At 45.2% G+C, this 27,842-nt stretch overlaps 1 protein-coding gene across 1 annotated transcript; it reads left to right on the forward strand.

Moving 5' to 3' along the window:
- UQCRC1 (ubiquinol-cytochrome c reductase core protein 1) lies at nt 1–26,146 on the forward strand. The gene is made up of 13 exons (XM_073591853.1): nt 1–154; nt 3,590–3,730; nt 8,189–8,275; nt 9,385–9,514; nt 10,682–10,880; nt 12,415–12,494; nt 16,269–16,384; nt 18,939–19,082; nt 21,241–21,401; nt 23,723–23,808; nt 23,888–23,976; nt 24,201–24,276; nt 25,868–26,146. Exons 1-13 carry the CDS (start codon nt 92–94, stop codon nt 25,930–25,932), a joined length of 1,437 nt encoding a protein of 478 aa, XP_073447954.1. The 5' UTR covers nt 1–91; the 3' UTR covers nt 25,933–26,146.
- The last annotated feature ends 1,696 nt before the right edge of the window (nt 26,147–27,842 follow it).

A 27,842-nucleotide genomic window follows, 5' to 3' on the forward strand; every position in this document is an offset into this window, starting at 1 on the left:
GCTGTTCGCTCTTCTTATTGGAAGGCGCGCTGTCCCGTCATCTTTCCGCGCATGCGCCTCCCCGTCTCTCCGTCTCACTGTCACCTGAAAGATGGCGGCGTCCGTGTGCCGAGCCGGTGGAGCGGCGACCAGAGCCCTGCTGAGCGGGCGATCGGTGAGTAGGGAGGCCGGAGACGGGGAGCACGTGGTGTGCGGGGGAGGGGAGGATATGGCGGAAAGTGTCGGTGTGGGCGGTGAGCCAGGAGAAGGAGGCGGGAGGCCGGGGAGGTGTGAAGGTCACCCAGTCCGGACACCGGATCACCCTGACCGCGGACACCGGAGGGCGGCTGGGGCACTGAGGGCCCCCCTAAAGAGGAGAGGTGAGGGGGGCCCCTACAGAGGAGAGGTGAGGGCCCCCCCCATACAGAGGAGAGGTGAGGGGCCCCCCCATACAGAGGAGAGGTGAGGAGGGGGCCCATACAGAGGAGAGGTGAGGGGGGCCCCCCCATACAGAGGAGAGGTGAGGGGGGCCCCCCCCATACAGAGGAGAGGTGAGGGGGGCCCCCCCATACAGAGGAGAGGTGAGGGGGGCCCCCCCATACAGAGGAGAGGTGAGGGGGGCCCCCCCATACAGAGGAGAGGTGAGGGGGGCCCCCCCATACAGAGGAGAGGTGAGGGGGGCCCCCCCATACAGAGGAGAGGTGAGGAGGGGGCCCATACAGAGGAGAGGTGAGGGGGGCCCCCCCATACAGAGGAGAGGTGAGGGGGGCCCCCCCCATACAGAGGAGAGGTGAGGGGGGCCCCCCCATACAGAGGAGAGGTGAGGGGGGCCCCCCCATACAGAGGAGAGGTGAGGAGGGGGCCCATACAGAGGAGAGGTGAGGGGGGCCCCCCCATACAGAGGAGAGGTGAGGGGGGCCCCCCCCATACAGAGGAGAGGTGAGGGGGGCCCCCCCCATACAGAGGAGAGGTGAGGGGGGCCCCCCCCATACAGAGGAGAGGTGAGGGGGGCCCCCCCCCATACAGAGGAGAGGTGAGGGGCCCCCCCCCATACAGAGGAGAGGTGAGGAGGGGGCCCATACAGAGGAGAGGTGAGGGCCCCCCCCCCATACAGAGGAGAGGTGAGGGCCCCCCCCCCCATACAGAGGAGAGGTGAGGGGGGCCCCCCCCATACAGAGGAGAGGTGAGGGGGGCCCCCCCATACAGAGGAGAGGTGAGGGGGGCCCCCCCATACAGAGGAGAGGTGAGGGGGGCCCCCCCATACAGAGGAGAGGTGAGGGGGGCCCCCCCCCATACAGAGGAGAGGTGAGGGGGGCCCCCCCCATACAGAGGAGAGGTGAGGGCCCCCCCCCATACAGAGGAGAGGTGAGGGGCCCCCCCCCATACAGAGGAGAGGTGAGGGCCCCCCCCCATACAGAGGAGAGGTGAGGGCCCCCCCCCATACAGAGGAGAGGTGAGGGCCCCCCCCCCATACAGAGGAGAGGTGAGGGGCCCCCCCCATACAGAGGAGAGGTGAGGGGCCCCCCCCATACAGAGGAGAGGTGAGGGGCCCCCCCCCCCATACAGAGGAGAGGTGAGGGGGACCCCCCCCCATACAGAGGAGAGGTGAGGGCCCCCCCCCATACAGAGGAGAGGTGAGGGGCCCCCCCCCCATACAGAGGAGAGGTGAGGGGGGCCCCCCTACAGAGGAGAGGTGGTTGTCAGATCAGGCCGGGACACGGGTCCCCTCAGATGTCGGGGTGCACAAGGCCTGCCGTCACCCATTGGCTGGAGGAGCACCGGGCCGACTGTCGCTTGAGGGGGGGGGGGGTGGAGAATGGTGCCCAGGGGCCGCAGGCGACTGGTGGGGGGGGGTCGGTGCCCAAGGCCTGCCATCACCGATTGTCTGTGGCGGTGACTGGTGCTCAGGGTGCCCCCAGTGGTAGCTCCTTGGCAGTCAAACTGGGGTCAGCAGTTCCTGTTGAGCTTTTGGGGTGCACAGGGACCAGCGGTAGCCCCTCAGTACTTGAAATTGGGCCATCAGCTACCACTGGTACCTAGACACACAGAATACTCAACAGCCACAGCCTGTGCACCCAAAAAGACCAAATAACTAATTCTGGCCCCAGTCTAACGCGCCCCCCCCGCACCATAAAAAATGTAATGGTTACTAGTGGAGGAGCTACAGCCAACCCCTGAGCACCCCAAAAGCTGAACAGTTACTGCTGCTCCCAATCCAATAGCCGAGGAGCTACCACTGGACTTTGTGTAGTCCAAAGCTTGACTAGTTACTGCTGGCCCCATTCCGAGAACTGAGGATCTACCGCTGGTCCCTGTGCACACCAAAGGCTTTGGGACTGGGGCAAACAGTAACTATTGAGCTTTTGGGGTGCACAGGGGCTGGCGGTAGCTCCTCAGTTGTTGCAGTGGGACTAGCGGGAACTAGTGAGACTTTGAGGTACACAGGGGGCCAATGGTATCTCCTCAGCTGTTGTATTGGGGCCAGCAGTACCTGTTAAGCTTTTGGAGCACACAGGGGCCCAGTGGTAGATCCTCATCTTTCCATTTTGGACCAGCAGTACCTATTCTGCTTTTGGGGTGCTGAGGGGCCCAGCTGTAGTTCCTATGCCAGTACCTATTCAGCTTTTTAGGATGCATCGGGGCTGTCAGTAACTCCATGGCTGTCGGACTGGGGCTGCCAGTAACTATTCAGCCTTCTGGGATGCACAAGGGCCTGTGGTAGCTCCTTGGCTTGCTGACTCGGGCCAGAAATGCCTGTTCAGCTTTTGGGGTGCACAGAGACCAACAAAAGATCCATAGATTTTGCAATGCGGCCAGTAGTAGTCAGTCAGCCTTTAGCATACATATGGGGGCCAGTGGTAGCTCCTTGGCTTTTGGATTGAGGCCAGCAGTAGCTATTCAGCTTCTGGAGTGGTCAGGGGCCAGTGCTAGTCTCAGCTACCACTCTTTAGGCTGGGGCCAGCTGTAGATATTCAGCTATTGGGGTGGTCAGGGGCCAGTGCTAGTCTCTCTCGCTACCACTCTTTAGGCTTGGGGCCAGCTGTAGATAGTCAGCTATTGGGGTGCACAGGGGCCAGTGTTAGCTACTTGACTGTTGGCCTGGGGTAACCAGTAACTATTTAGCTTTTGGGATGCACAGAGACCAGCGGTATCTCCTCAGCTGTCAGATTGGAGACAACATTAACTGTTCAGATTTTGGGGTGCACAGGGACCAGCAGTCACCCCTCAGGTATTGGGATCTGCGGGAGGGTGGCAGTGGTTCCTGTGCTATCAGGGCACACAGGACTGGCAGGGTAAAAGTCCTTGTCAGGTTTTTATTGTCATCTTGCTGGTGTGTAAACTTCTCCTTAACATGTGATTACCAAGACCGTAAAGGGAAATCTCCCCAACAAGGACACAGCAGGAATAAACTTGAGGTTGTAACCCTTCCCCACTTCATCCATGGCAAAGATAACGTTTTATTTCAGCTTCATTAATGCCTGACCCTACATACGTCTTCACAGTTCTGCGTTGCATTTTTGGGGGATAGAGAGTATAGCGTCTATATAGCGTTATTGTTTACTTTTGTTTGTATTTATGTTTTTGCATGTTCCTTGTGTATTTTCTACAGCCCTCCGTGTTGGGTCTGAAGGGCAGCCGTAGTGCTGTGTCCTACGCACAAGCTTTAAGTAACATTCCCGATACTCAGATCACCACCCTGGACAATGGACTGCGTGTCGCCTCTGAAGAGTCCGGCCAGCCAACCTGCACAGTAAGTAGAGGATATGCCGCTCACCAAGCCTTTGAACCAGTGAGTGCCTCCACCCTCTGTGATAGATATCAGGTGCAGACTTTGCACAAGTCTATAGAAGCAAGAAAATCCTGGACTGACGCACACCGAGGACAGACATCTTTATTGCATAATCGTTTATGCAATAAAGATGTCTGTCTTCAGTGTGCGGCAGTCCAGGATTTTCTTGCTTCTGCACAGTAAGTAGCAAAGAGCACCTGTCAGTTATACTGAAGACTAAGCTTCAGTCAGGATAACTATGGCAGTTTGTGTGTGCGTGGATACATTGCTGCGTTCAGAGGCAACTAAACGCTGCCTCTGGATGCAGCAAAAGTCTCTGTTATGGCCGCATATAAACTGTCCGATTTGCTTGTAGTCAAAATTAGGATGAAAGGTTACATGTGAACAGCAACGGCGCCCGCCATTGGTTTTTACAGAGTACAAATTTGCCTTCCGCTGACACGTGCGGCTGTTTGTGCACATTGTGTGCAAGCAGTGTTTACAATTGTCAGCGAGAATCTACTGATTCTTGCCAATGGTCAACTTTTGTGGTAATGTTCCCAGAAGATGCACAGCATGCCAACATGCCAACACACCCAGGTTCAGTAATGGGCTGGAAAATGCAAAGGAGCATGGGGCTTGTAGTCCTAAAGAGCTACTGCACATGGGCACACACAAAGTTTCCTGACTGGCTTTGGGGTGTGCATGGCATTGAAAAGACTCATATACAACATTAAAAAAACAAACCAAAGAAAAACAAACACTAATACTGCACAGCTAGTAGACCTATACTAACTGTAGCAGTTTGATCTGAGATACTTTACTAATATCTTAGGTAAAGAAGATGGTAATATCTGCTTAATTTTATTTAAAGTGATTGTAAGGTGTGTGTGTGTGTGTGTGTGTGGTTGTGTTAAAAATAACAAACATGTTATACTTACCTGCTCTGTGTATTGGATTTGCACAGGGCAGCCCAGATCCTCCTCTTCTTGGGTCCCTCTTCAGCTCTCCTGGCCCCTTCCTCTTGTTGAGTGCCCCCCACAGCAAGCAACTTGCTATGGCGGCAGCCGAGCCAGAGCTCCCTGTGTCCATTCAGACACGGAGCTTCGGCCCGGCCCTGTCCCCTCTCTCTTATAGTTGGTAAGGTTGAAAAAAGGCACAAGTCCATCAAGTCCAACCTGTGTGTGCGCTTTTTATGTCAGTATTACATTGTATATCCCTGTATGTTGTGGTCATTTAGGCACTTATCTAATAGTTTTTTTGAAATTATCGATGTTCCCACTGAAACCACCGCTTGTGGAAGAGAATTCCACATTTTTATGGTAAAGAACCCTCTATGCAGTTTCAGATTAAATTGCCTTTTCTCTAGTGAATTGGCGTGAGTCTTTTTAAATGCCCTTTCGCGGAAAAGTTTTATCCCTATTGTGGGGTCACCAGTACGGTATTTGTTTATTGAAATCATATCCCCTCTTAAGCGTCTCTTCTCCAGAGGGAATAAGTTCAGTGCTCGCAACCTTTCCTCATACCTAATATCCTCCAGACCCTTTATTAGCTTTGTTGCCCTTCTCTGGACTCCTCTCCAGTTCCAGTACATCCTTCCTGAGGACTGGTGCCCAGAACTGGACAGCATACTCCAGGTGCAGCCGGACCAGAGTCTTGTAGAGCGGGAGAATTGCCATTTTATCTCTGGAGTTGATCCCTTTTTAACGCATGCCAATATTCTGTTTTCTTTGTTAGCAGCAGCTTGGCATTGCATGCCATTGCTGAGCCTATCATCTACTAGGACCCCCAGGTCCTTTTCCATCCTAGATTCTCCCAGAGGTTCTCCCCTAGTGAGTAGATTGCATTCATGTTTTTGCCACCCAAATGCATTATTTTACATTTTTCTACATTAAACACTAATTTGCCATGTAGTTGCCCACCCCATTCATTTTTTCAGATCTTCTTGCAAAGTTTCCACATCCTGCGGAGAAGTTATTGTCCTGCTTAGCTTTGTATCGTCCGCAAATACAGAGATTGAACGGTTTACCCCATCCTCCAGGTCGTTCATGAATAAATTAAATAGCATTGGTCCCAGCACAGAACCCTGGGGGACCTCACTACCCACCCCTGACCATTCTGAGTACTCCCCATTTATCACCACCCTCTGAACTCGCCCTTGTAGCCAGTTTTCAATCCATGTACTCACCCTATGGTCCATGTAAACGTTTGTGGGTAACTGTTTCAAATGCCTTTGCAAAAATCCAGATACACCATGTCTAAGGGGTCTTCCTTTATCTAGATGGGTGTTGTGTTGCCTCTTCACTGCCTGCTTGAACCTATCGATCCCCACACTAGTACACCATGGTCCTATTCACTTGAAAGGGTCACCTTTTACATAGGTACTATGTAACGTCTCATTGGCTCACTGACTTTGACAGCAGTGGGAGCCAATGGTGCTTTGCTGCTGTCTCAGCCAATGAGGGAGAGTCTTGGACAGCTGAGTCTGTCCTGCGACATCGCTGGATAGAGATGGGCTCAGGTAAATTTGAGGGGGGCTGCTGCATACAGAAGGCTTTTTAATGGAGTCAGAGCTCACAGCTCTGGGGCCACAGCGGTCTGCATTTAAAAAGGGTCCTGTGTGTCTTTGGTTCTGATTCAGGCAAAAACTTGGACCTATTTCAGACCTCATTCACACCTGAATCGTTAAACAGGGACGCACTGGACCCCATGCTGTGAACCGCGGCTGCAGCATATGTGAACCCAGCCTCATATAGCTATGCATATTTCCTTAACCACTTAAGGACCAGAAGGATTCACCCCCTTAATGACCAGGCCATTTTTTGCGCTACGGCACTGCGTTACCTTAGCTGACAATTGTGCGGTCGTGTGATGCTGTACCCAAATGTCCTTCCTTTTTTTTTTTTTTTTTCTTTTTTTTTTTTTTCTCCCCACAAATAGCTTTCTTTTGGTGGTATTTGATCACCTCCTTTTTTTTTTTTTTTTTAAACAAAAAACTGACCATTTTGAAAAAACTATTTTATCTTCTGCTATAAAACATTTCCAATAAAAAAATGTAAAAAAAATAATTTTAGCAATTTAGGCCAATATGTATTCTGCTACATATCTCAATAATTGTATTTTGGTTTGGTTATGATTGGTTTGCACAAAAGTTATCGCGTCTATAAAATAGAGAATAGATTTATGACATTTTTATTTATTTATTTTTTTTACTAATAATGGCAGTGATCAGCAATTTTTACTGGGACTGCCATATTGCGGTGGACAGATCGGACACCTGACATTTGACACTTTTATTTATTTATTTTTTTTTGAGAACCAGTGACATTATTACAGTGATCAGTGCTAAAAATATGCACTGACATTGTACTAATGACACTGGCAGGGAAGGGGTTAACATCAGGGGCGATCAAGGGGTTAACTATTTCCTGGGTGTGTTTACTAACTGTATGGGCTGCCTGGGATAACACACAGATCCGTCTTCCTGCATAGCAGAAAGACGAGATCTCTGTGTGATCCCCTGTCAGAACGGAGATCTGCCTTGTTTACTTCGACAGATCCCCCGTTCTGTTTCTGCGGGGAACGATCGCCAGTGGACATAGTCTGCTGGACGCTCTGATTGGCTCCCCCACTGGCCAATCGGCACGCACGTGCCCTGACAGGAAGCCGTGAACGAGGCCCGGCGTACAGCTACGGCGATTCGCACAGCTGAGCCAACCTGCCGCAGTATAACTGCGGCGGCTGGTCGCCAAGCGGTAAAGTAGTGGTAAAGCCACTGTCTTATTCCAACCATCGACTGCGTTGCATTAAAATTTGTGCCCCAGTGTATGTGCTTTTTATAAAAAATATGCTGCTTCATACCTTATTTCATAGCGTTGCTCACATTGACTACCCATTGCTCTCCTCTCCTGATGTGAGAACTACAGTGGGAGGGGCTGAGAATCCCCTGCTGATGTCAGCCAGGAGGAAAGCGGTGGTTGGTCGGTCACGTGAGCGGCGCTATGAAATAAGGTATGAAGCGACATATTTTTTAAAAAGCACATAGACTTGGGGACATAATTTAATGTAACACAGTGAATTGTTGGAATATAATAATATAGCAGTGGAGGGAGGGGCAGGGAGCAGATCGGCACTGTCACTAGCTGACAGGCAGGGGAAGAGAGGGAGCAAGGAGAGACAGCGGATGATGGAGGCACATAAACTGGCCACGGTATCGTGGATCAGCAGCCATGATTAGCGTGATTTGTTTACAGAGGGGATGGCAGCACCAGGCAGGATCAACCAGGTATTTTATTTAGATGATACAAAGGACCAAATTTACACAGTACAATCACTGTGCTGCTGTTTATGCTTTAAAGGAACAGGATCATAATAAAATTTTTTTTTTTTTTTTTTTTTTGGGTTACAACCACTTTAGTACTTATCCATAATGTCTTTTAGGTTGGTGTATGGATCGGAGCTGGCAGCCGCTATGAAACTCCAAAAAATAACGGTGCTGCGTACTTTATTGAACATCTGGCATTTAAGGTGAGATGATCTACATGGTTTTAACATAACATGGCATTAAAACTCTTAGAATTTTAAAGTCTTTCTATCCTATTTACAGTGTGCTTTTATTTTTGTAGAGTCAATGTTATTAAAGGCTCACCTTTTTGAAGTAAGGACTATGCAACAAAATGGTTACAGTAGATTATATTATATAAAACTGCAGCTTGTAAAAATGTTTACAAATACCATACTTGTAGGTCATTTTGTGCTTCCACAGAAGCCTGTCCGAAAAACTCCCATAGATGGCTTTACCCTGTTTTGTTGCTAGGGCTCTTCCAGCCTTTGTATGAAAGCATACCTCCTCACCCAAAACCCCATTCATGCACAGTGCGTTCTCTCCCCTCTCAAGTCTTGCACCCCTACCAAAATAGCCTCTGAGCCTCCTTCAAGGACAACTAAAGTGATTATCTAGTTGTCTTTGAAGAGAGAATCTTGGTGGCCATTTTGTTGTAGCCTAGAATATGAACTGGAAGGAGGCTGCAGTAGTGTGACGATCCTGGTGGGGATGTGAGACTAGAGATCCTTTTCTGTGATGGGACGGAGCTCGCTGTGCATGCGTTGGGATTTGATGAATGAGAGGGGCGCACTCATGTCTGAACAGCTGACGCGTCTTAGCGACAGGATGGGTCACAGCTATCTATAGGAGTTTGGCAACTAGGCTTCTGTGGGGGTTGCAAATGGCCTTCAGAGTATAGTAATTTTGTATTTTGTAAAAGTTTTTAAAACTGCACAATTTTTCTGTTATCTACTGGGACCCCGTGAGTGTATAGGCCTTTAAAGCAAATCTTTACTCCAGGTGTCTGCGTGTGTTGCCATACCCAAAATGTTATACCACCGCCCCCCTGATTTCTCTCTGACCCAACATGGTGCATACTTGTATTGAAGCCAAAGGCAGCCAATTAGATGTTATTTTGAAGGTCAGCATTGGTGGCCTATATAGTTCTCTCGGTTTTCTGCAAATAACAGTGCAGCGCATGAGCTGTATACACTGTGTGCTGCTTATGCTGCAAATTAAAAAATTGCATCGTGTGTGTGTGTGTGTGTGTGTGTGGGTTTTTTTATTTTTATTTTATTTTTTAAATCCCCAGGGTACCAAGAAGCGTCCCCAGTCTGCATTGGAGCAAGAAGTGGAGAGCATTGGTGCCCATCTAAGCACGTACACCACACGTGAGCAGACTGCCATCTACATTAAAGCCCTGTCCAAGGATCTTCCTAAAGGTGAGAACTGTGTGTTAATCTGGCACTTTATTGATTGTCTGTAAAATAACTAACTTATGCTTGTAAACCTACTATAACTTCTGCTGTATTGGAACAAGAGCTAGTTCTGTAACATTCTGTTCCTGATTGTCATAGAGACGCAGTCCAAAAAAGGACAATCCAGGAACAAATGTTCAGTGGTTGTTCAATCTGCGATAGGCAGGGAATAGGAAGACCCCTCACCAGCACCCAACAATACAGCAGCTTACCCCATGTAGTGGACCCTCATCACAAAGGTCACATCAGCATATATAAAGTAAACTCAGGTAAGAAGGGAGCCCCTCAATCTTTATACACTCAGTGGCAGCAGACCGGATAGTGGATGCAGTAAACCTGGATATAACTCTCCTTGTTCAAAATTACACTCCAGCGGTAGTCATCACATATGTCGTCCCATGCAGACAAAAGGAGATAAACCTCATTGCGCAGTACATCATGACAGTGTTTATTTAGATAAAAACGTTTGGAATTGCACTCACATTGCTGACAAACAAAAAAAAAGCTCTGTGTATATACAGCCTCTCCCCACCAGAAAGATGGCCGTCGTGTCCCAGCTTGCAGTAGCGTCACGTTGCCATCTCGTCCCTACGTCGTCTCGTCAGAGAATGTCAGGGGCGTGACTACGACATTCAATGACGAAACGACAAGGGAGGAGTCGGCAATGTCTAATAAAGCTTATATGCTTAATCGGTAAGTAAATGTATCACGTGTCTGGCTGTAAAGTGTGCTTAAAGGCTAAGTTCACCCCTTTTTTTTTATTTTTGAGCATGTTACATGTTCCACCCAGCTCCTGCCCTTCCTCCCCGACCAGTCCACCCTCCCTGTGACAGTTCTTCCTGCACCAACTGTCACTTTAAAAAAAAAAAAAAAAAGCATCGCTCCGCCCCTAAAGTCACTTCATTCAGATTGCTGTGAATTAATAAACTACAAGTATCCTACAGACTTGTAGTTTCAGTGGGTTGCAGGGGGCGCTAATTAGCGTTGTTGTAAAATAAATCGATAGGCGTTTAAACACTTCCCTGATTATATAAGAAAGATATACATACACTTTTAATAGTTATACAAAGATCAACAGCGCTTTAAGAAGTAGTGCTAAGGTTATGTAATGCTGTGTGTTTTTTCTTTTAGCGGTGGAGATCCTGGCCGATGTGGTTCAGAATAACAGTCTGGAGGATGCTCAGGTGGAGAAGGCCAGACAAGTCCTGGTGCAGGAGATGCAGGAAATTGAGAACAACTTGCAAGATGTGACATTTGATTACCTGCATGCAACAGGCTATCAGGGCACTCCCCTCAGCAAAAGTGTTCTGGGAACTTCAGAAAATGCCAAGTGAGTGGCTGCGCAGTCTTCTGCCTTTCCACATTAAAGCTTACTGATCTGCACCCTGGTGGTTGTGTAGTAAACTGCAGCTCCAACCCAGCAGGTTCGTTCTGAAATATAATACAGTGGAACCTCGGATTGCGAGTAACGCGGTTAACGAGCGTTTCGCAATACGAGCACTGTGTTTTTAAAAATCGTAACTCGGTTTGCGAATGTTGTCTCGCAAAACCGAGAATGATTCGGGCCAAAGCGTTGTGCAGTACCGCTTTTGGCCTGAGGTGGGGGGCGGAGCCGAGCTAAACATCACGTTCCGAAATGCACGGAAAGACCCAAGTACAGCACGGCTGACCTCGGCAAATCTCTGGTAGGAAGTCTTTCCAAGGTTTGCTGGGGTCAGCCGAAGTGTATTCGGGCCGTTTCCGAGGCTCTCTGGCGCCCCCCCACCTCTGGCCGCATGCGGTATTGGATCCCATTGGAGTCAATGCGGAACAAATTTTCGTTTCTATTGACTTCAATGGGAAAACTCACTTTGATATGCAAGTACTTTGGATTACGAGCATACTCCTGGAACGGATTATGCTTGTAATCCGAGGTTCCACTGTATAAACTTTGTAATGTTTGAGCGTTCTCTCTTCTCAGAGAAGAGAGAATAATAAATACAAATCAATAATAAATTTGTATATGAATAAGTACATTTTTCCTTTGTCCACGCTGAGTCTCCTTCTTGTGGCTCCCCTTTTTTAGACTGCCTCTGGGCAGTCGGTGTCCCTGCTCCTGCGTCGCCATTTTTAAAACTTAAGTAGTTTTGCGCATGCACTAAACGCTTGACATCATGCGCCTCGTCTTGAACGTTTGCTGTGCAACATTGCACTTATGTAGTTTAAAAAAAAAAAAAAAAAGCCTTATCCTGGGATCTCATGAAGAGTTTAACCTCTTCCTGCCGTACGGATATATGCCACCCCCTGGTGGGTGGGCTCTAACGGCAAGAGGCCTTATATATGCGGTCCTATGTAAACATCATTCTGTGCTGAGAGCGCGTTCCCAGCACAGAGACCGGCGAGTACCGGAAAGCTCCCCATGCATACTTGTAAACTGGGAGCTTTCCGATCATGTGACAGCCCATCACAGCGGTCATGTGATTGGAATGCCCACCTCTCTTAAAGGGCTGGGAGGCAGCCGGAAAGGGATTTATGCTGTAAGGCGCATGAGATGGCGTCATGTGCTTCATTGCACGCATGTGTAGTATAAAGATCTCTCTGAAGGCACTAGTGCTGTTGCTATCCCAGGGGACATCTGTGTGGCCGGGGCTACGTCCCTAGTGCCTTCAGGGGAACCAGGAAGTGGACATGAAACGTCCTCCCCCTTTTGTGTGTGGGGGTTTTTTTTTTTTTTGTTTTTTTTTTTTTCCGGTTTGGCTATTTAAATGTTACTGTTGTGTGCTTACAGCACATCCTGGTTACAATAAATATTTTTGTGATATAAAAAACATTTTGATATGATGTATTTTGATTACTTAAAATTTTTTAAATTTTTTTTTTTATAGGAGACTTACACGGGCTGATCTTCTTGAATACATCAATCTCCATTACAAGGCACCACGCATGGTGCTGGCAGCAGCTGGAGGTAATGTTTTACACGAACATGCCTGCATATTGTAGCTAATCTCCAGGCATATGTAAAAGGCACACATTTAATGCAGCTCTAATAAATCATTAAATAAATGTTTAAATGCAAGAAGTAGTATTAGAGCTGCACAATTAATTGATTAAAAATTGCAATCTCGATTCAACCCCCCCCTGACAAACTCTATAGCAGAGTTTGCCGATTCTTTCATATAACAAGTGGAGAGACTTATCTGCTCACTCAGCTGTCAAAAGAAAACATCCGGGCAGTCTGCCAAGTTTTTAATATGAAACATTGTAACAAACATTGTGATCCTTCTTGGATCAAAGGGATAAACTTCTGTTTGTAAAGAAAAAATCCAGGCAGTCTGCCAAGTTTTCAACAATGTAAATGCAGGAAGTTTAACCACTTAAAGTCTTCTGACACTTCTTTCTTAAGTTAAAATCAATATTTTTTGCTAGAAAATTACTTGGAAACCCCCAAACATTATATATATTTTAGCAGAGACCCTATGGAATAAAATGGCAATTGCTGCAATATTTTATTTCACACTGTATTTGCCCAGCAGTCTTTCAAATTTTTGGGAACAAATGCACTTCAATGAATTAAAAAAAAAAAAAAAAAAAAAAAAACACCGCGAGAATCAAAGTAAAAATGCCTAAAAACACTGTTTTTTGCAGATTTTCAGACAAAATTTTCCTAAGGCCCCTTTCACACAGGCCTTCTGATCAGGTCAGGCAGACCTGATTGGATGCTCCATTCACACCTATGGAGTGGCAGATGCCAGCAGTGACTTGTCTGCTGCTATCCATGATTCTTTTTTCCATCCGTTTGGCGGATTGGATGAAAACCGATAGGGGGTCTGTTTTCATCCGATCTCCCCATAGAGGAAAGCGGCGCTCTGACAGGTCCGTGTCTGCACAGTGAGCGGAGACGGACCTGTCATCCGGCTGCTCAGCGGAGATCAACGGATCGATCACCTGCTGAGCAAAGCGGAGTCTGCTGGGCAGACCACCTGTGTGAAAGGACCCTAAGAAAATTTGTTTTAGGAAACATTCGCTCGATTTTCTAATCATTAGTAGGGTCAAATCGATCATTTTCTACCGCAGTGATGGGAAAATTCATAGGAGCAGAATAGGAAACTTCTCAATCGAACACCTTTTCAGACTGAATGTCATGAATTGCATTGGAAACTGCATTCATCAAATGTACATAGAATTTTCAGTTGAATATTCTCATTCAAAAATTGATGCGTGTATGGCCAACATAAACATGCGTTTTTTTTTTGTTTGTTTGTTTTTTTTTTTATCACCTGTCCTGATGGGGTTAAAAAATTTAAAATTAACCTTTTTATAGTACAAAAACAGCAGATATTCATTACTATAAGGGCTTAAATACTATCTCTCTAGAAATAGGATATACAGGGGATATTTAACTAGGAGACAGACCTGAAACTACATGAAGGGTGGAGAGGAATATAGATCTTTTATATTATAGTACTAAAGGCTGAGACTTTTTTTTTTTTCCATGGATATCATTTTAAATATAATGCACAATACTGGTAAACTTTGACTTTAAATTTATTTGTAATGCCTTTAAAGTAAAACCTTGGATTGCGAACATAATTTGTTCCGGAAACATGTTTGTAATCCAAAGCACTTGTATGTCAAAGCGAATTTCCCCATAAGAAATAATGGAAACTGAGATGATTCGTTCCACAACCATTTATTCATAGGTCTTTCGGTTTATAGTCCATATAAAAAAATTATAGCAATGTGATCGGTTATGTAACCATAAAATGTCCATCCACAAATGGAAGCCTCCACAAGGGGATAAAAAGCAAAATCCAGCAGGAGCTCCAGAGTATAAAAGAGAAGAGAGGCGCCTCTAAGTGTAGCAATCTGGTTACATTTAATGAAGGTACAACATTTAGCAAATTAAAAGAGGCACATCTGGGGTAAAGCTGTCCACATAGATAGTCCTCTGCACTGCCGGCTCACTGCTTTCAGTCTCCAATCATGACCCGGCAGACTACCCTGCAGTACAGCGATTTGAAAGCGAGGCTTGGAGTGCAGCGTGGAAGGGATGACGTTGATGGCGGTGCGGAGGACGGTCTATGTGTACAGCTTTACCCCGGATGCCTGCATACTTACAGTAGATATGCCTGTTTTAATAATCAACCATGTGAGTTGCTAAATGTTGTACCTTCATTAAATGTAACTGTATTGCTACACTTAGAGGCGCCTCTCTAATCTAAAAAAAAATTTTGATTGTCTTGCAAAACGCTCTCAAACCACTGACTGTGGTGAGGTCCCCTGGAATTTTTCTTTTTTTTTTTTGCCCCGGCCGCCAAGCCATTCACAAAGCGCAGTGCGCAAGCGGCTGTGAAGCTGCAAGGCTTCACTGCCAGTTTCCCTTACAGGCAATGGCGGCGGCAGCACCTAACAGCCAATGGAAACATCGGCTGGGGTGCCGACCTTGCTGGATTCCAGGACAAGTAAATGTCCTAATGTTAAAAGTCAGCAGCTACAGTATTTGTAGCTGCTCGACCTCCTCTTTGCAGTCATTGTAAACGTTGGATTTTTAATTTTTTTTTTTTTTTTAACAGCAAAATTGTACTTGCTTGCTCTGTGTAATAGTTTTACACAGAGCAGAACCTGAGGATGATGTACTGAGCTGTATGTGTGCTGCACTGTGTATACGGATATGTATGGATGATGTACTGAGCTGTATATGTGTTGCACTGTGTATACAGATATGTATGGATGATGTACAGAGCTGTATGTGTGCTGCACTGTGTATACGGATATGTATGGATGATGTACAGAGCTGTATATGTGCTGCACTGTGTATATGGATGATGTATGGATGATGTACTGAGCTGTATGTGTGCAGCACTGTGTATATGGATGATGTACTGAGCTGTATGTGTGTTGCACTGTGTATACGGATATGGATGATGTACTGAGCTGTATGTGTTGCACTGTGTATACGGATATGTATGGATGATGTGCCGAGCTGTATGTGTGTTGCACTGTGTATACAGATATGTATGGATGATGTACTGAGCTGTATATGTGTTGCACTGTATTTTCTGATTTGTAAACAAATCATGCCTTCTGTATGCAGGTTAACCAATCGGCTGACCAACTAATCGATTATGAAAATAGTTAACAATTTTTATCGATTAAGTTGATTAGTTGTTTCAGCCCCAGAATAAAAGCGGTTGATCACTACCGACACATCAAACATGCCTCCACCTTTTCCTCTTATAGTCATGTCGTGTCACCGCTAGAGATGGAGATGAGGACTTAGCTGCTGACTTTGGAGAAGAAGCTGTAATGTGGGTATCAGAGCAGTTCATGAAGATACTGCTGTTTACATGCTTTGGGAATGGACAAGTGCTTTTAAAATATCCCTGTCCCTAAACAATAAAAAATAAACTGCAGCATATAAAAGATTGAATGCTTTACTTTTCTGGCGGCACTGGGTTGAATCTTCATTCCCCTGAAGAGCGATGAGCACCGCTGATATGTGACACTTTAGTTATGTCAGATAACTGGTTCCCTGCTGACCGCTGTGGTTTGTCCTGCCGACCCCCTATGTTCTTGCAGTGTATTATAGTGACCTCACAGTTGGTGGATGTAAGCACAGTGTGCAATAGAAGGCACTAATGCTGCTGAATGTGACTCGTTTTTCCAACAATAGACATACAACGTGATCATCTAGTGAAGGCGGCCAAACGACTTATAAAAATCTTTTCTCTCTCATCAGGAATTCACCACAAGGAGTTGTGTGAGCTCGCTCAGCGACATTTCAGCGGTTTGTCCACAGAGTATGAGAAAGACGCTATTCCTGTGCTGGCCCCGTGCAGGTTTACTGGAAGCGCAGTAAGAAAAACTTTTAGTTGTACAGAATTCTCCAGACTCCCAACTCTTAGGACCCCATTTCTAAAGCAGCGTTATTCCTTTACTGTAATAATAAAAAAAAAAACTACCATCACATTGGGGTTTTGTGGTGTTGCCATCAGTTTGAGAGGTTTCTGAGATTATTCCAAATTTAACAGGTGCTCTTGACTTCCTGAGCTGCAAGTGAGTGTTGCAGGACTTGTATAGGGACGCCAAATTCGCTTGAAGCAAACTGCAGTTTGACACAGGAAAAAGGGGGTATGATGGGGACTCAAAGGAGTGCCCATCAAAGGGGCTCCATGGAGGAACCAACAGCAGCAGTATGTTTGTTCCTCCATGGAGCCCCTTTGAGTCTCCATCATACCCTCTTTTTCTTGTGCTACTTATTGACTCTGGGAACACCACCCTCTTTTGGCGAGTCGGTAGATAAATTGAAGATCACCTTGAGTGAACCACTTGTGAACCACTTTTTTTTTTGTTTGTTTTGTTTTTTTTGTTTTTTTTTGTTTTTTTTGACCAGGCCCTAGTAAAAGTGGTTTACTTTACAAATATGTGTGACGCTCGGCTTGCTTTGGGACACCTCTGTAAATGGGCTTCTTGGGGACCATTCACACTTAAGCTTTGCATGAAAGGAGGAGTGCATGTACATATTCTTTTTGCCCCTTTCCCTGATCTAACCCACCTTTCCCCTCTAGAAATGTATACTTGCCTCAGTCTGACAGCTGTGTTTACATCCAGTGGTGCAAGTCTTTACTGTTCTGCTTGTGCCTGTGCATTAGAGCCTCAGACTACTATGAGACCAATGCTGATTGTCTTTGGCCTCAGGACACTGCTCTGTAGAGGTCGGTGGAGCTATAATGTGCAGGAATAGCCAGGCCAGGTACTGCTGGATGTAACTGCACAGTGGAACCGTGGTTATCAGATCGCGCTAAGTGTACATCTGTGCAGGGTGGGTTAGTTTTGGGGGCCCAAAAAGTGCAGTTTGCTTTAACCACTTGAAGACCAGGCCTTTTTTTGACACTTGCTGCTTACAAGTTAAAATCATTTTTGTTTTGTTTTTCTAGAGAATTACTTAGAACCCCCAAACATTATATACAATTTTTTTTTAGTAGCGACTCGGTGGGACAAAGACCCTGGGGGGGGGTTGGGGGGGGGTTTGTTATCACAAAGCCGACTGTCGGCTATAAAAAAAAAAAAAAAAAACGGGGGTTGAAACCTTTTTTTTTTTTTTTTTTTTTTTTTTTTTTTTTTTTTTTGTGCGTTAAAGCAGAGTTTTATCCATAACAACAAAAAAGTCGTTATGGATAAAGAACAAAAAAAATGTTCTTTAGCATGGAACATTTCACATTAACAATTATTCTACCAAAATTTGTGTAGTGTAAATTGCCTCCAGCATTGCTCATTTTTCTTCTTGCTGAAGGCTGCCGTTTTGCTGAAACCCAGAGCCCCTAAGCAGCAGTAAATCTTTAGGCTGTCAGCAGATCGGCCTCTACATTTTCAACACCGTGCCAAAAACGGAGCAACTGAGCATGTGCAGAGCAGAGTGACACTATATTACTAGATTTTAAACAGTATAGGCACTTATTTTTAATGTTGTACATGGCTACATCTGCAAAATGGCCCAGGTTTAAGTGATCTAGCAGGACTTTTTTGACTAAAGTTCCACCCTAATGTTTGCTGCCAGCCAATTCCAAAATGAATCGGCTACCTTAACTTTTATATATAGGATCCTCTATTAAGAGCTGATCCAGGTCCCTGCTATGTCCTCCTCGTTCAAAGGTTAAACAGGTGCTGGTTGTGGATATTCATTGTCACTCAGTTAAGCCCGTTCAAGGTGAAATGTTCGAGGGGTGTGTCCGAATGGGGGGGGGGGGGCTGGGGCTGTTGGTGCCAGCTCACGCTGGGGAGACCTGTCATGCAACTTAGCCGCCTGTCAAGTCGCTCTGCATGCATTGCAATGGAACCGTTCTAATAAGAACGATTCAAGTCGCTCTGACTTAGAAAAAGGCTCCTGTACTGCTTTGGGTTGACTTTGGAGTGGCTTGATTGACTTCTATACGGGGCAGCTTCAGAGTCGGACGAGAGTCGTGCGACTTTGAAGCCGCCCTTGTGTGAACCGGCACTTAGGCTACGGACATCACTAGTGTGCGGCTGCTGTTTTGATACTTCTGGGCGGCCATTGTGTAACATGTTAAAACATATTGGGGTTGATTTACTAAAACTGGAGAGTGCAAAATGTGGTGCAGCTGTGCATAGTAGCCAATCGGCTTCTCCCTTCAGCTTGTTCAATTAAGCTTTAACAAAAAAAAAAAAAACTGAAAGCTGATTGGTTTCTCTGCAGAGCTGCATCAGATTTTGCACTCCGTTTTAGTAAATCAACCCCATAGGCTGAATGGCCCCCCGAGTGTTTGGCTTTCCAGCTGCTGATGGAGCCAATATACAGATCTGCATGTGTATAATAAAGACTAAAACTTGTGTGGTCTTGTCCTCCATTTTTTTTTTTTATTTTATTTTTTACGTTTTCTTCTCCTTCCAGCTTGCCGCCCGCAATGACGACCTTCCTCTGGCTCACGTTGCTATTGCTGTAGAAGGGCCTGGGTGGAACAGCAACGATAATGTGTCTTTGGCTTTGGCCAATACTATTATTAACAGCTACGATGTTACTTATGGTGGAGGCAAGGTAAAACTAAACATAAAGTGCCTTTTTATAAAGTTTTTGTGTCGTGAGATGTAATCTGTCCTTTGGATAGTTTATGAAATATCAAATACAAGAAATGTATTACTTATCCAGACTGTTCTTGGCAGTATACGCAAAGGGTTTGTTTAAAAACTCCCAAGAACTAATGGGGAAAGGACAAATGCTGCAGTCTGTTACTAGCATTAAACACAGCCGTGTTTGTTTTCCAGAATCCCCCCAGTAATAGTTTTATTACCTGTTGATCCTGTCAGTAGATCCATTATTTTTTTAATTTCCTTTAGCAGGATGACCATGCTGTTTGATCAGTAGTGAAATCGCTTTGTAACCCTTTGGAATTTGGAATTTAATTAGCACAAGGGGGCAGTACTTGCTTTGAATGACAAGTGTCCCTTGTGTTGGTTACTTGTCCTTGTTGAAATGATCTGCCATAGTATTCCTGTCTAGAGCCATCAGCCCTGATGCAAGCAGTGAGCTGGCTCTTTGGAGGATTTACGACAGGGGTTTGCAACCTGTGGCCCTCACACGGCCTGCCGCTAAATGTCCGGCCCGTCGGTGCACGTGATGAATTCACATGCACCCGGCCCGCAGGAATTTTAACTCCTTCACGCCGCCCATACGCAAAAATGCAGCCTCAGCTTGAAGGAGTTTTACAGGGTTGATGCGTGCAGCTGCATCTTGGGATAACTGATGAGGCTAAGAAGCCAATCGGCTGTTATGCCAAGCAGCGAGAGGGGACGCCCACCGGGAGGCCCAAGTGACCAGCCGACGTGCCAACTGGCCGGAGACCCGAACAAAGCTGGAATCAGCTTTGATCGGATCTTGGATATAGTAACCCGGAAGCGATGGCATGACATCACTTGCGGTTTACAGGAGGCTTAAAGGCTCCAAATTTTTAAAAATTACAGTATTCAAAACTGCCAAACTTAGTGTCTTTAAAGTAAACCCATCCATAAAACTGTTACATTTCCAGCATGTGCTGGAAATGTAACGCTCTCAACCCATCCAATGGCTGGTGTCATAACTGATTACATGTGCAGCATCATGGCAGTTTTAGATTAAACAGAGATAAAGATGGCAGCTTCCTTGGCTGAAAATGATAAGGGGGTTTATTTACACTTTAAATGCAAAGGAGGGATTTGGGGTCTTATAGACCCCAGATCCCACCATAAAGAGTACCTGTTACTGCCTATTACTGTCACAAGGAATTCCTTCTGACAGCAATAAAAGTGATCATAATTTTTTTTATTTTTCTAAAATAAAAATAAGAGAAAAAAAATAAAGCACCCCATCCCTCTGTCGTCGCGCACAGAAGTGGGCGCATACGTAAGTCACAACCGCAAATGTAAACAGTGTTCAAACCACACGTGCGGTATCGCCGCAATCGTTGGAGCAGTAATTCTAGGAAAAAGCCTCCAACTCTAAACTGGTAATTTTGTAGAGATTTTTAAAGCGTTGCCTATAGAGATTTTTAAGTAACGTAGTTTGTCGCCATTCCACGAATGTGCACAATTTATCTTATTCTTTTCATTTATTAGCAGGTGAATGCGGCCCTCCGTGCATTAACATACATTGAACCTGGCCCTTAAGTGGAAAAAGGTTGCTGACCCCTGATTTATGACCATGCATTGATTATTGGATATCTGTCTGTAGGAGTGGGCATTCTAGGCAGACTGTATTTACATGCAGACCGCCCACGGTAATGCCCACATCTGATGCTGAGCCTCCAAAATTGAAAGAACTAAAATCCAGTGATTTAAAAGGCGTAGGCAAGGGATAGTCCTGTTGGGGAGGAAATAGGCTTAGATGATGCTAGATGTCCTGCAACCAGGAAACTATGCAGGTTTTATGACATGTTGCAGCTTCTAATGCATAGTGTGAGAAATTTAGTGTGCAGTGAAATCAGAGTAAGCCATTTCAGTACAGAAGATGAGCCTGTATAACTGCAAGACTAAAGGGAAGGCTGCAGTTCAGCTTTTAGAAAACCTGTTACTGCCCAATTTGGGCTAACGCAGCATTTCAGGTCTTTGTAAATTCCTGAGCCAGTAGAGCCAGTATGTAAATGTATGATCTGAAGTTTTGCTTTTTCTTTCTGTACTAAATTCTCTCCATTTTTTTTTTTTTTTTTTTTTTTTTCTTTTAGAACCTGTCCAGCAATGTGGGTCGGGCTGCAGCAGAGTTCAACCTTTGCCAGAGCTTCCAGCCATTCAACATCCGCTACTCAGACACCGGGCTGCTGGGGATGTACTTCGTAAGCGACAAACACAATATTGAGGACATGCTGCACATCGCTCAGGCAGAATGGTAAGTGAGCAGGTTCCCTCCCTCTTGCAAATGCTGCACTACAGAATTCATATGGTAAAGACTTCCGCGGTCATACAGGGCACTTCCTACAGAAACTCCTAGCAGAGATAGTAAGGCTTTATGTGTGCAGCTCAAAGCTACCGGCTTTCTTTAGCTAGAGCTGGCTGGCATGGTCTTTCACTCAGATGTTGGTGTATGTAAACCAAAATAAAATTCCTTTCTACTTTTTGGTTGGAGTAGGGAAGGATTAGAACCCCTGTCTGGTGCGTCGCCAGAGTTTTTCCTTCGCTTCCTGTCCTGCTGATAATGCTTTCACCAGACAGGAGGTGAAGGAAAATCTGCACCAGTGGGACAGAAGAATAAAAATCTGATATTAGCTCTAGCCTCCCCCCCTCTACACTGCTAAGGAAAAGCATGTGAGTACATGGGTGCACTACGGTATCTCTGTGACCACTTTCATCTGGATGGGGAAAACTTTATGGAAGTAGTGATTCTAGGGTGCGGATGGTAATGTTCCACATTCAAGCTGAGATGGGCTGTTCTCTCATAGAGCAAGAAGGTACCAAATCTTTTCCTTTACAGGAACACCCAATTGCACATCAGATGCTTTTTAATCTGTAAGTTAAGACAATAAGGCCTCGTTCACACAAGCGTACACCCATGTGAGGGTGGTGTTTAGCCGGCGCAGGTGTTCAGCTAACACAAAGCAATCTCCTGCGCTCAGGTGCTTAGTCCATTTGTAAGTGGTGTACTCAATCCTTAGGTTAGCAGTTAGAAAGTCATAGGTCTTGCTGCCCTCCTCAGGACAAAGGGTGTCCTTAGAGCTGAAACATATAAAAAAAAACAGGGAGGTCGCACCGTCCGACCTTGTGCATTACCAAAGAAAATTTATTTAAGTAATAAAATCAAGAGTCATACTCGCAAACAAATGTTTAAAAAGGTGTTCAGCTGCATGCAGGCAGTCCCATTCATGTCCATTGAGACACTGGCAAAGCTGCTGCTCCCAATTTGACATCTGTTTGGGTCCAATGTCGTGTCCCCGAACAGACAGTTTGAAGACCCGCACCCACACAAATATCAAATTGTGAATAAGACCTTAAAAGAGAAGTAAAGTATTTTTTTATTTTATTTTTTTGAGAATCATACCTAAATAGGTTGATGCAGCATGGGTCCGTTGCTGTATCTTTCCCCTGGCGCCTCTACACTGAGAACCGAGCGATCGAACACCGTCGATCGCTCTGTCTTCAGAGCTCTGTGAGCAGAGAGCTGCAGACTGTCGGTCACAGCTCTCTGCTCCCTCCTCGCTCACTGCAGCGCTGAGCTGTAGAGGGGCGGAGCGGCTGTCTCAGGCTCTTAGCGGATCGCTGAGAGGCTAAACCGGGTGTCATTCCAGGCACATGGTAGATCCCGACTTCCATTGTCCTGATGACGCTCCCAGGAGTGCAAAACAAACTGTACGCCTGTGATCCATAAGAGTGCAATCAAACAAGCTTTGTCTGGACTTCTCCTTTTTAAGACCCCATTCACACTTGTGCAACTTGTTGTACCCCATGTTTTACAATGATAACCATTCATATATGTGCGAATTAGTCATAGCGACTTCAAAGTAGTTCATGCACTTCTCTGTTCCAACTTTCATGCAACTTGAGGCCCATAGACTTCAATGTTAACCCTCAAAAGTTGCATGAAAGTTGTAAAACATTCAGGTGCAACTTTTGAGGGTTAACATTGAAGTCTATGGCCCTCAAGTTGGAACAGTGGGCTTGACTTTGCAAAGGGGACAAGTCACATCCAGGTCGCACCCATCCACAGTTGCACTCCAAAGTCGGGCAGCTTAAGGCTCTATTCACACTTGTGCGACTTGCCAGACCTAAGGCTGCATTCATACCTGAGTATTTTCAGCTCGTAAAACGCTCATCTCAAATGTTCCAAAATGGCCAACAAGCAAAATACCATTCATTTAAATGGCCCCTGTTCACATCTGAGCGTTCTTTCGCCTGAAGGTCAAAAAAGTACTTGATCTTCTTTTTAGGCAGATTACAGGTGTTTTTCTGCTTTTCACATTGGTGACCTTTTGCTCTCTACAAAATCTTGGTAAACTGCCTGAAAACGTAACGCTCAGGTGTGAATGGAACCTAAAAGTCTGATTTTGTTTGTATTTATTTATTTTTTTATTTTTTTTTGTCTTAAATATTTCCTCCTGTAAACGTTTGTAAATTCATTCCTAATGATCATTACAGTTTATCCTGATTATCAGAGTGCACTAACAAGGCTTGTGTCCTCCGTCATACTGAATATTATTCAAAACTTTAAACTTGCAGGATGCGTATTTGCACCAGCGCAACAGACGGCGAGCTGATCCAGGCAAAAAAGGCCCTGAAACATGCTCTGTTGGCCCAACTAGATGGTATGTAAGATGTTCTTGGTTAGAGAGAAATATGCGCATTAAAACAGCCATGTACAAGTGTTCTGATTTTCTTTCTAAGGCACAACCCCTGTGTGTGAGGATATCGGGCGCCAAGTCTTGGCTTACGGCCAGCGTGTTTCTCTGGAGGAATGGAACGCCAGGATTGATGTAAGCCGCCATGTTTATTTGCAGTTCTGTTTTCTGGTAGAGGTTCTCGAAGCAGCCTGTTACACTTCAAACTCTTCCTGCTTGGGTTGAGCATCAAAAGTTCAGACATGACAATAGTCTTCTCAAAGTCTCTCTGCCACTACCTCTGTGTACCAAAAAAAAGTTGTTTCTTGTAATGTGTACTAATGACATGCTAATGTTTTATTTTTTTTTCTCTTTTGCAGGCAGTCAGTGCTAAAACATTGAGGGATGTCTGCTCAAAGTACATTTATGACAAGTGTCCTGCTGTAGCTGCAGTTGGTAGGTAGTCTTTCATTTATTATGGAAACAAAACAGTTCCCATAGTTGGGACTGACTGTGTGTCCCAAAGGGCAGTCCATCCAAACTTTGTTTTAGTTTGGGTGGTTAAAGTGCTATTAACCACCATTTACATTGGCAGTTTCAAATGCTATACCAGGATAATACAGGCATCATCCCGGTATTTATTTTTCCTCCAGGCTATTTTTGTAAGGGCAATCCTAGCAGCTAATTCCCGTGCCTCTCCGGCCTCTTCCGTTTTTCCAGAGAGCCCGACGCTTAAGCCGGCAGTTCTTCTGGCTTACCATAGAGGTGGTCCGGGACCACTGCAAGCAAACGTGGCAGGTGGAAATGCAGGGTGAAGAGAGAACAAGTTGTGTCTGGGTAGGAAGGTGGTAGCTGTGATTGTAGAAACGATCAATGTGAAGCCTGTTTTTTTTTTTTTGTAGCTTGAGGCTCCAAAATGTTGGAGAAGGAGGGGGGGGGAAACAAATTTTCTATGGCGTTGTTCACGTCTCTACTACAAGTCGCTAGAACCTTTAAGTTCTGGAGCTTTTTTGTAGCTCGAATTGGGTAGTTTGGTGCTTTTTTTTTTTTTTTTTTTTTTTTTTTTTTTTTTTTTTTTTTCATAGAAATGCATGGAAACGCTTCTTTTTTTTTTTTTTTTTTGAGTAGCTTTTGTCTGTTCAAATGCAATAATGAAAGTAATATTTAAAATGATTAATAAAAATGAATAAATAAAAATCCTTAACCCTAATAACCCCCATTTCTTAATCCCAATCCTAAACCCTAATAACCCCTATCCTCTAAACCAGGGATATGCAATTAGCGGACCTCCGGCAATGGCAGAACTACAAGTCCCATGAGGCATAGCAAGACTGACAGCCACAAGCATGACACCCAGAGGCATGATGGGACTTGTAGTTTTGCAACAGCTGGAAGTCTGTTAATTGCATATCCCTGCTTCAAACTAACAAAATAATAAATGGCCCCTTAACTCGTTACAGAAAATTGTAAAAAAATAAATAAAAGCAAGCAGATGAAAAAGCTGAAAAACATAGCAACAAATGATGAAACTGCTAATATTTTTGACTTTGCCAATTAAAAAAACGCCAAAGCTCAAACACTAAAAACGCTGAACACAAATCCTCAAACACTCAGAAAAAGACTCTTACGCAACAATCAGTTGTGAATGCAGCCTCAGAGCTGTGATAATATGGAATAGACTCCCTCCAGAGGTGCTTCTGTGCAGCTCAGTTGATTGTTTTAAAAAAGGCCTGGATTCTTTCCTAAATGTACAAAATACAACTGGATACTTCATTTTATAGGTAAAGTTGATTCAGGGAATATCGGACTGCCTCTTGGGGGGGGGGGCCTCAGGAAGGCTTTTTTTTTTAAGTGGAGACAACAGGACAAGTCATTCTTCCCAGCAGGGACATGGAGAGCAATACAATTATGAAAGTCTCTTGTACATCCACACTTCAAAGTTTAAAAATAAATAAAAAATAAAGCTACCAACACCATATCCCATAATGTACACAGGCTTTTTCCAAGCGTTCTCTTCTGATTCAATTTCCAAATCTCTTCATTCTAGGTCCCATCGAGCAGCTTCCTGACTACAACCGTATCCGCAGTGCTATGTACTGGCTCCGGTTTTAATTTCCATCCAGTTCTTGGATGCTTTTTTGGAGAAACCAAGGAGATCTGGTCTTTGAGGATCAAATGGAAAAATGCTGGTGATTATCTTGCAGAAAACATTGAATGTCTGGGCTCCTTTTTCAGCAAATGTAAAGTACAGCCAGGAAAGTCCATTTGTTTTTTTTGACTTGTGAACAGCTTGTGATATCATTGAATAAAATGTAATTTAAAAGGATGAGATTTCTTCTGGTGTGTGTGTTTGGTTTTTTTATTTTTGTTTTTTTGGGGTGGGTTAGTATTCGTGTTTTTGTAAAGCCTACACACGTTTTCTCCCCTTAATGTATTCCCTGAAATAAGTCAAAAAATGTTTCAATGTTGTCACCCGCGCCCCCTATAACCTGAGCCCAATCTCGTACCAACTCTGCAGTGGTGCTCGCCTTCTCCTTGCTTTCACAGGCTTTGCTGAAAGCAGCGGAAGATATTGGCTCCCACTGCTGTCAGTCAAATCCTGTGATGAGGGGGCGGCACTGAGCCTTGCTAACCAATTCCATACAGGCAGCACAGCGCAGGATCGAGTCCGCAAGTGCTCCACAATAGTGGCACTTTCTATGGTGGCACCCCAAGAAGAGAATTGGTTTCCACTGCACAGAGCAGGCAAATTATAACATGCTTGTTTTAAAAGAAAAAAAAAAGACTTTACAAACTCTTTAGGCATATCTAAACCCAAGAACAATTCTTTAATTTCCTAATCGTACATCACAGGACTTAAATATTCCACAGTGTTGTGGAACAAGTCGGTCCAGCCCCTGGACAGACTGATTCTCCTGGCAATGAAGACCAGGTTGTCCCTGGTCTTATTGCTCAGAAATCCTGCTCTGCTGTTAGAGGGAATTTTTGTCTTTCTGTTCTCATGGAAGATTCTCACACTGGATGCCAGCCTGTCAGGCTAGAGAGGAGTCCTTGACACCTTGTCGGTGCAGGGGACTTCAACATTGGCGAAATCTAGCCACCTGATCAATATTCTAGAGCAGGCATATGCAATTAGCGGACCTCCAGCTAATCCCATGAGGCATAGTAAGACTCTGACAGCCACAAGCATGACACCCAGAGGCAGAGGCATGATGGGACTTGTAGTTTTGCAACATCTGGAGGTCCGCTAATTGAATATCTCTGTTCTAGAACGTCATACAATTTGGCTGTCCTTGAAAATGCTGGACAACCTGACTGGAGGGTCATATGCTCAGAATTCAGTTGGACAGTGTCACAGCAGTGGTGTATATCGGCCTTCAGAGGGGAACCGGAAGTCTCTGTGGAAAGAGAGGCAATATGGATCCTGTTCCAGCCTTGTCCATCAATTTATATCCAAGTGTGGACAGTTTGCAGGCAGACTTCCTCTACTGGCAGCTTCTGAGTCTGGGGGAATAGTCTCTACGCCCAGAGGTGTTGAGGACATATGTCACAGGTTGGTGTTGTGTCCAGCAACATACTGGGCAGGGTGTCTTCAGCTACAGGAAACCATCTGGAGGAAGCAGTGATGGCTCCATTCATGATCGCTGGTTTTAACTTCATGGCTGTTAAGGTCCAAGTCCTGAGGGACAGAGGCTTCCTCAAATCTCTGCAATGCAAAAAGCTGGGCAGTCTACTTTCTGCCGTGTCTACTATCACACATGGAAGGCATACTTCATATGGTGCGAGACTAGAACCCTTAACCTCAGGATGCATCCAGGGCCAATCATCTACACATACTCCTAACTGGAGTAGTGAGGATTCAGCATTACACAAATTAGCTCATTGAATGGAAATTTCACAGTAAGCTTGAAGCGGGAGATCACATGGTACACATAGACTGCAGATCCGCTTGGTTGTGTCCACTTGTGGACAGATGTCAAAATCCGATATGAAGCTTTTTACTAAAGTAAACCTGTCATGGA

Source organism: Aquarana catesbeiana, linkage group LG07 (assembly GCF_042186555.1).
Source record: "Aquarana catesbeiana isolate 2022-GZ linkage group LG07, ASM4218655v1, whole genome shotgun sequence".
NCBI classification, from domain to species: Eukaryota; Metazoa; Chordata; class Amphibia; order Anura; family Ranidae; genus Aquarana; species Aquarana catesbeiana.

What these genes read in the sequence shown, in the direction of transcription:
- UQCRC1 (XM_073591853.1), top strand. Translation starts at nt 92, where the DNA reads ATGGCGGCGTCCGTGTGCCGAGCCGGTGGAGCGGCGACCAGAGCCCTG. An exon ending in TTGAACATCTGGCATTTAAG is followed by an intron (nt 8,276 to 9,384) that starts GTGAGATGATCT and finishes TTAAATCCCCAG; the next exon opens with GGTACCAAGAAGCGTCCCCA. An exon ending in GTCCAAGGATCTTCCTAAAG is followed by an intron (nt 9,515 to 10,681) that starts GTGAGAACTGTG and finishes TTTTTCTTTTAG; the next exon opens with CGGTGGAGATCCTGGCCGAT.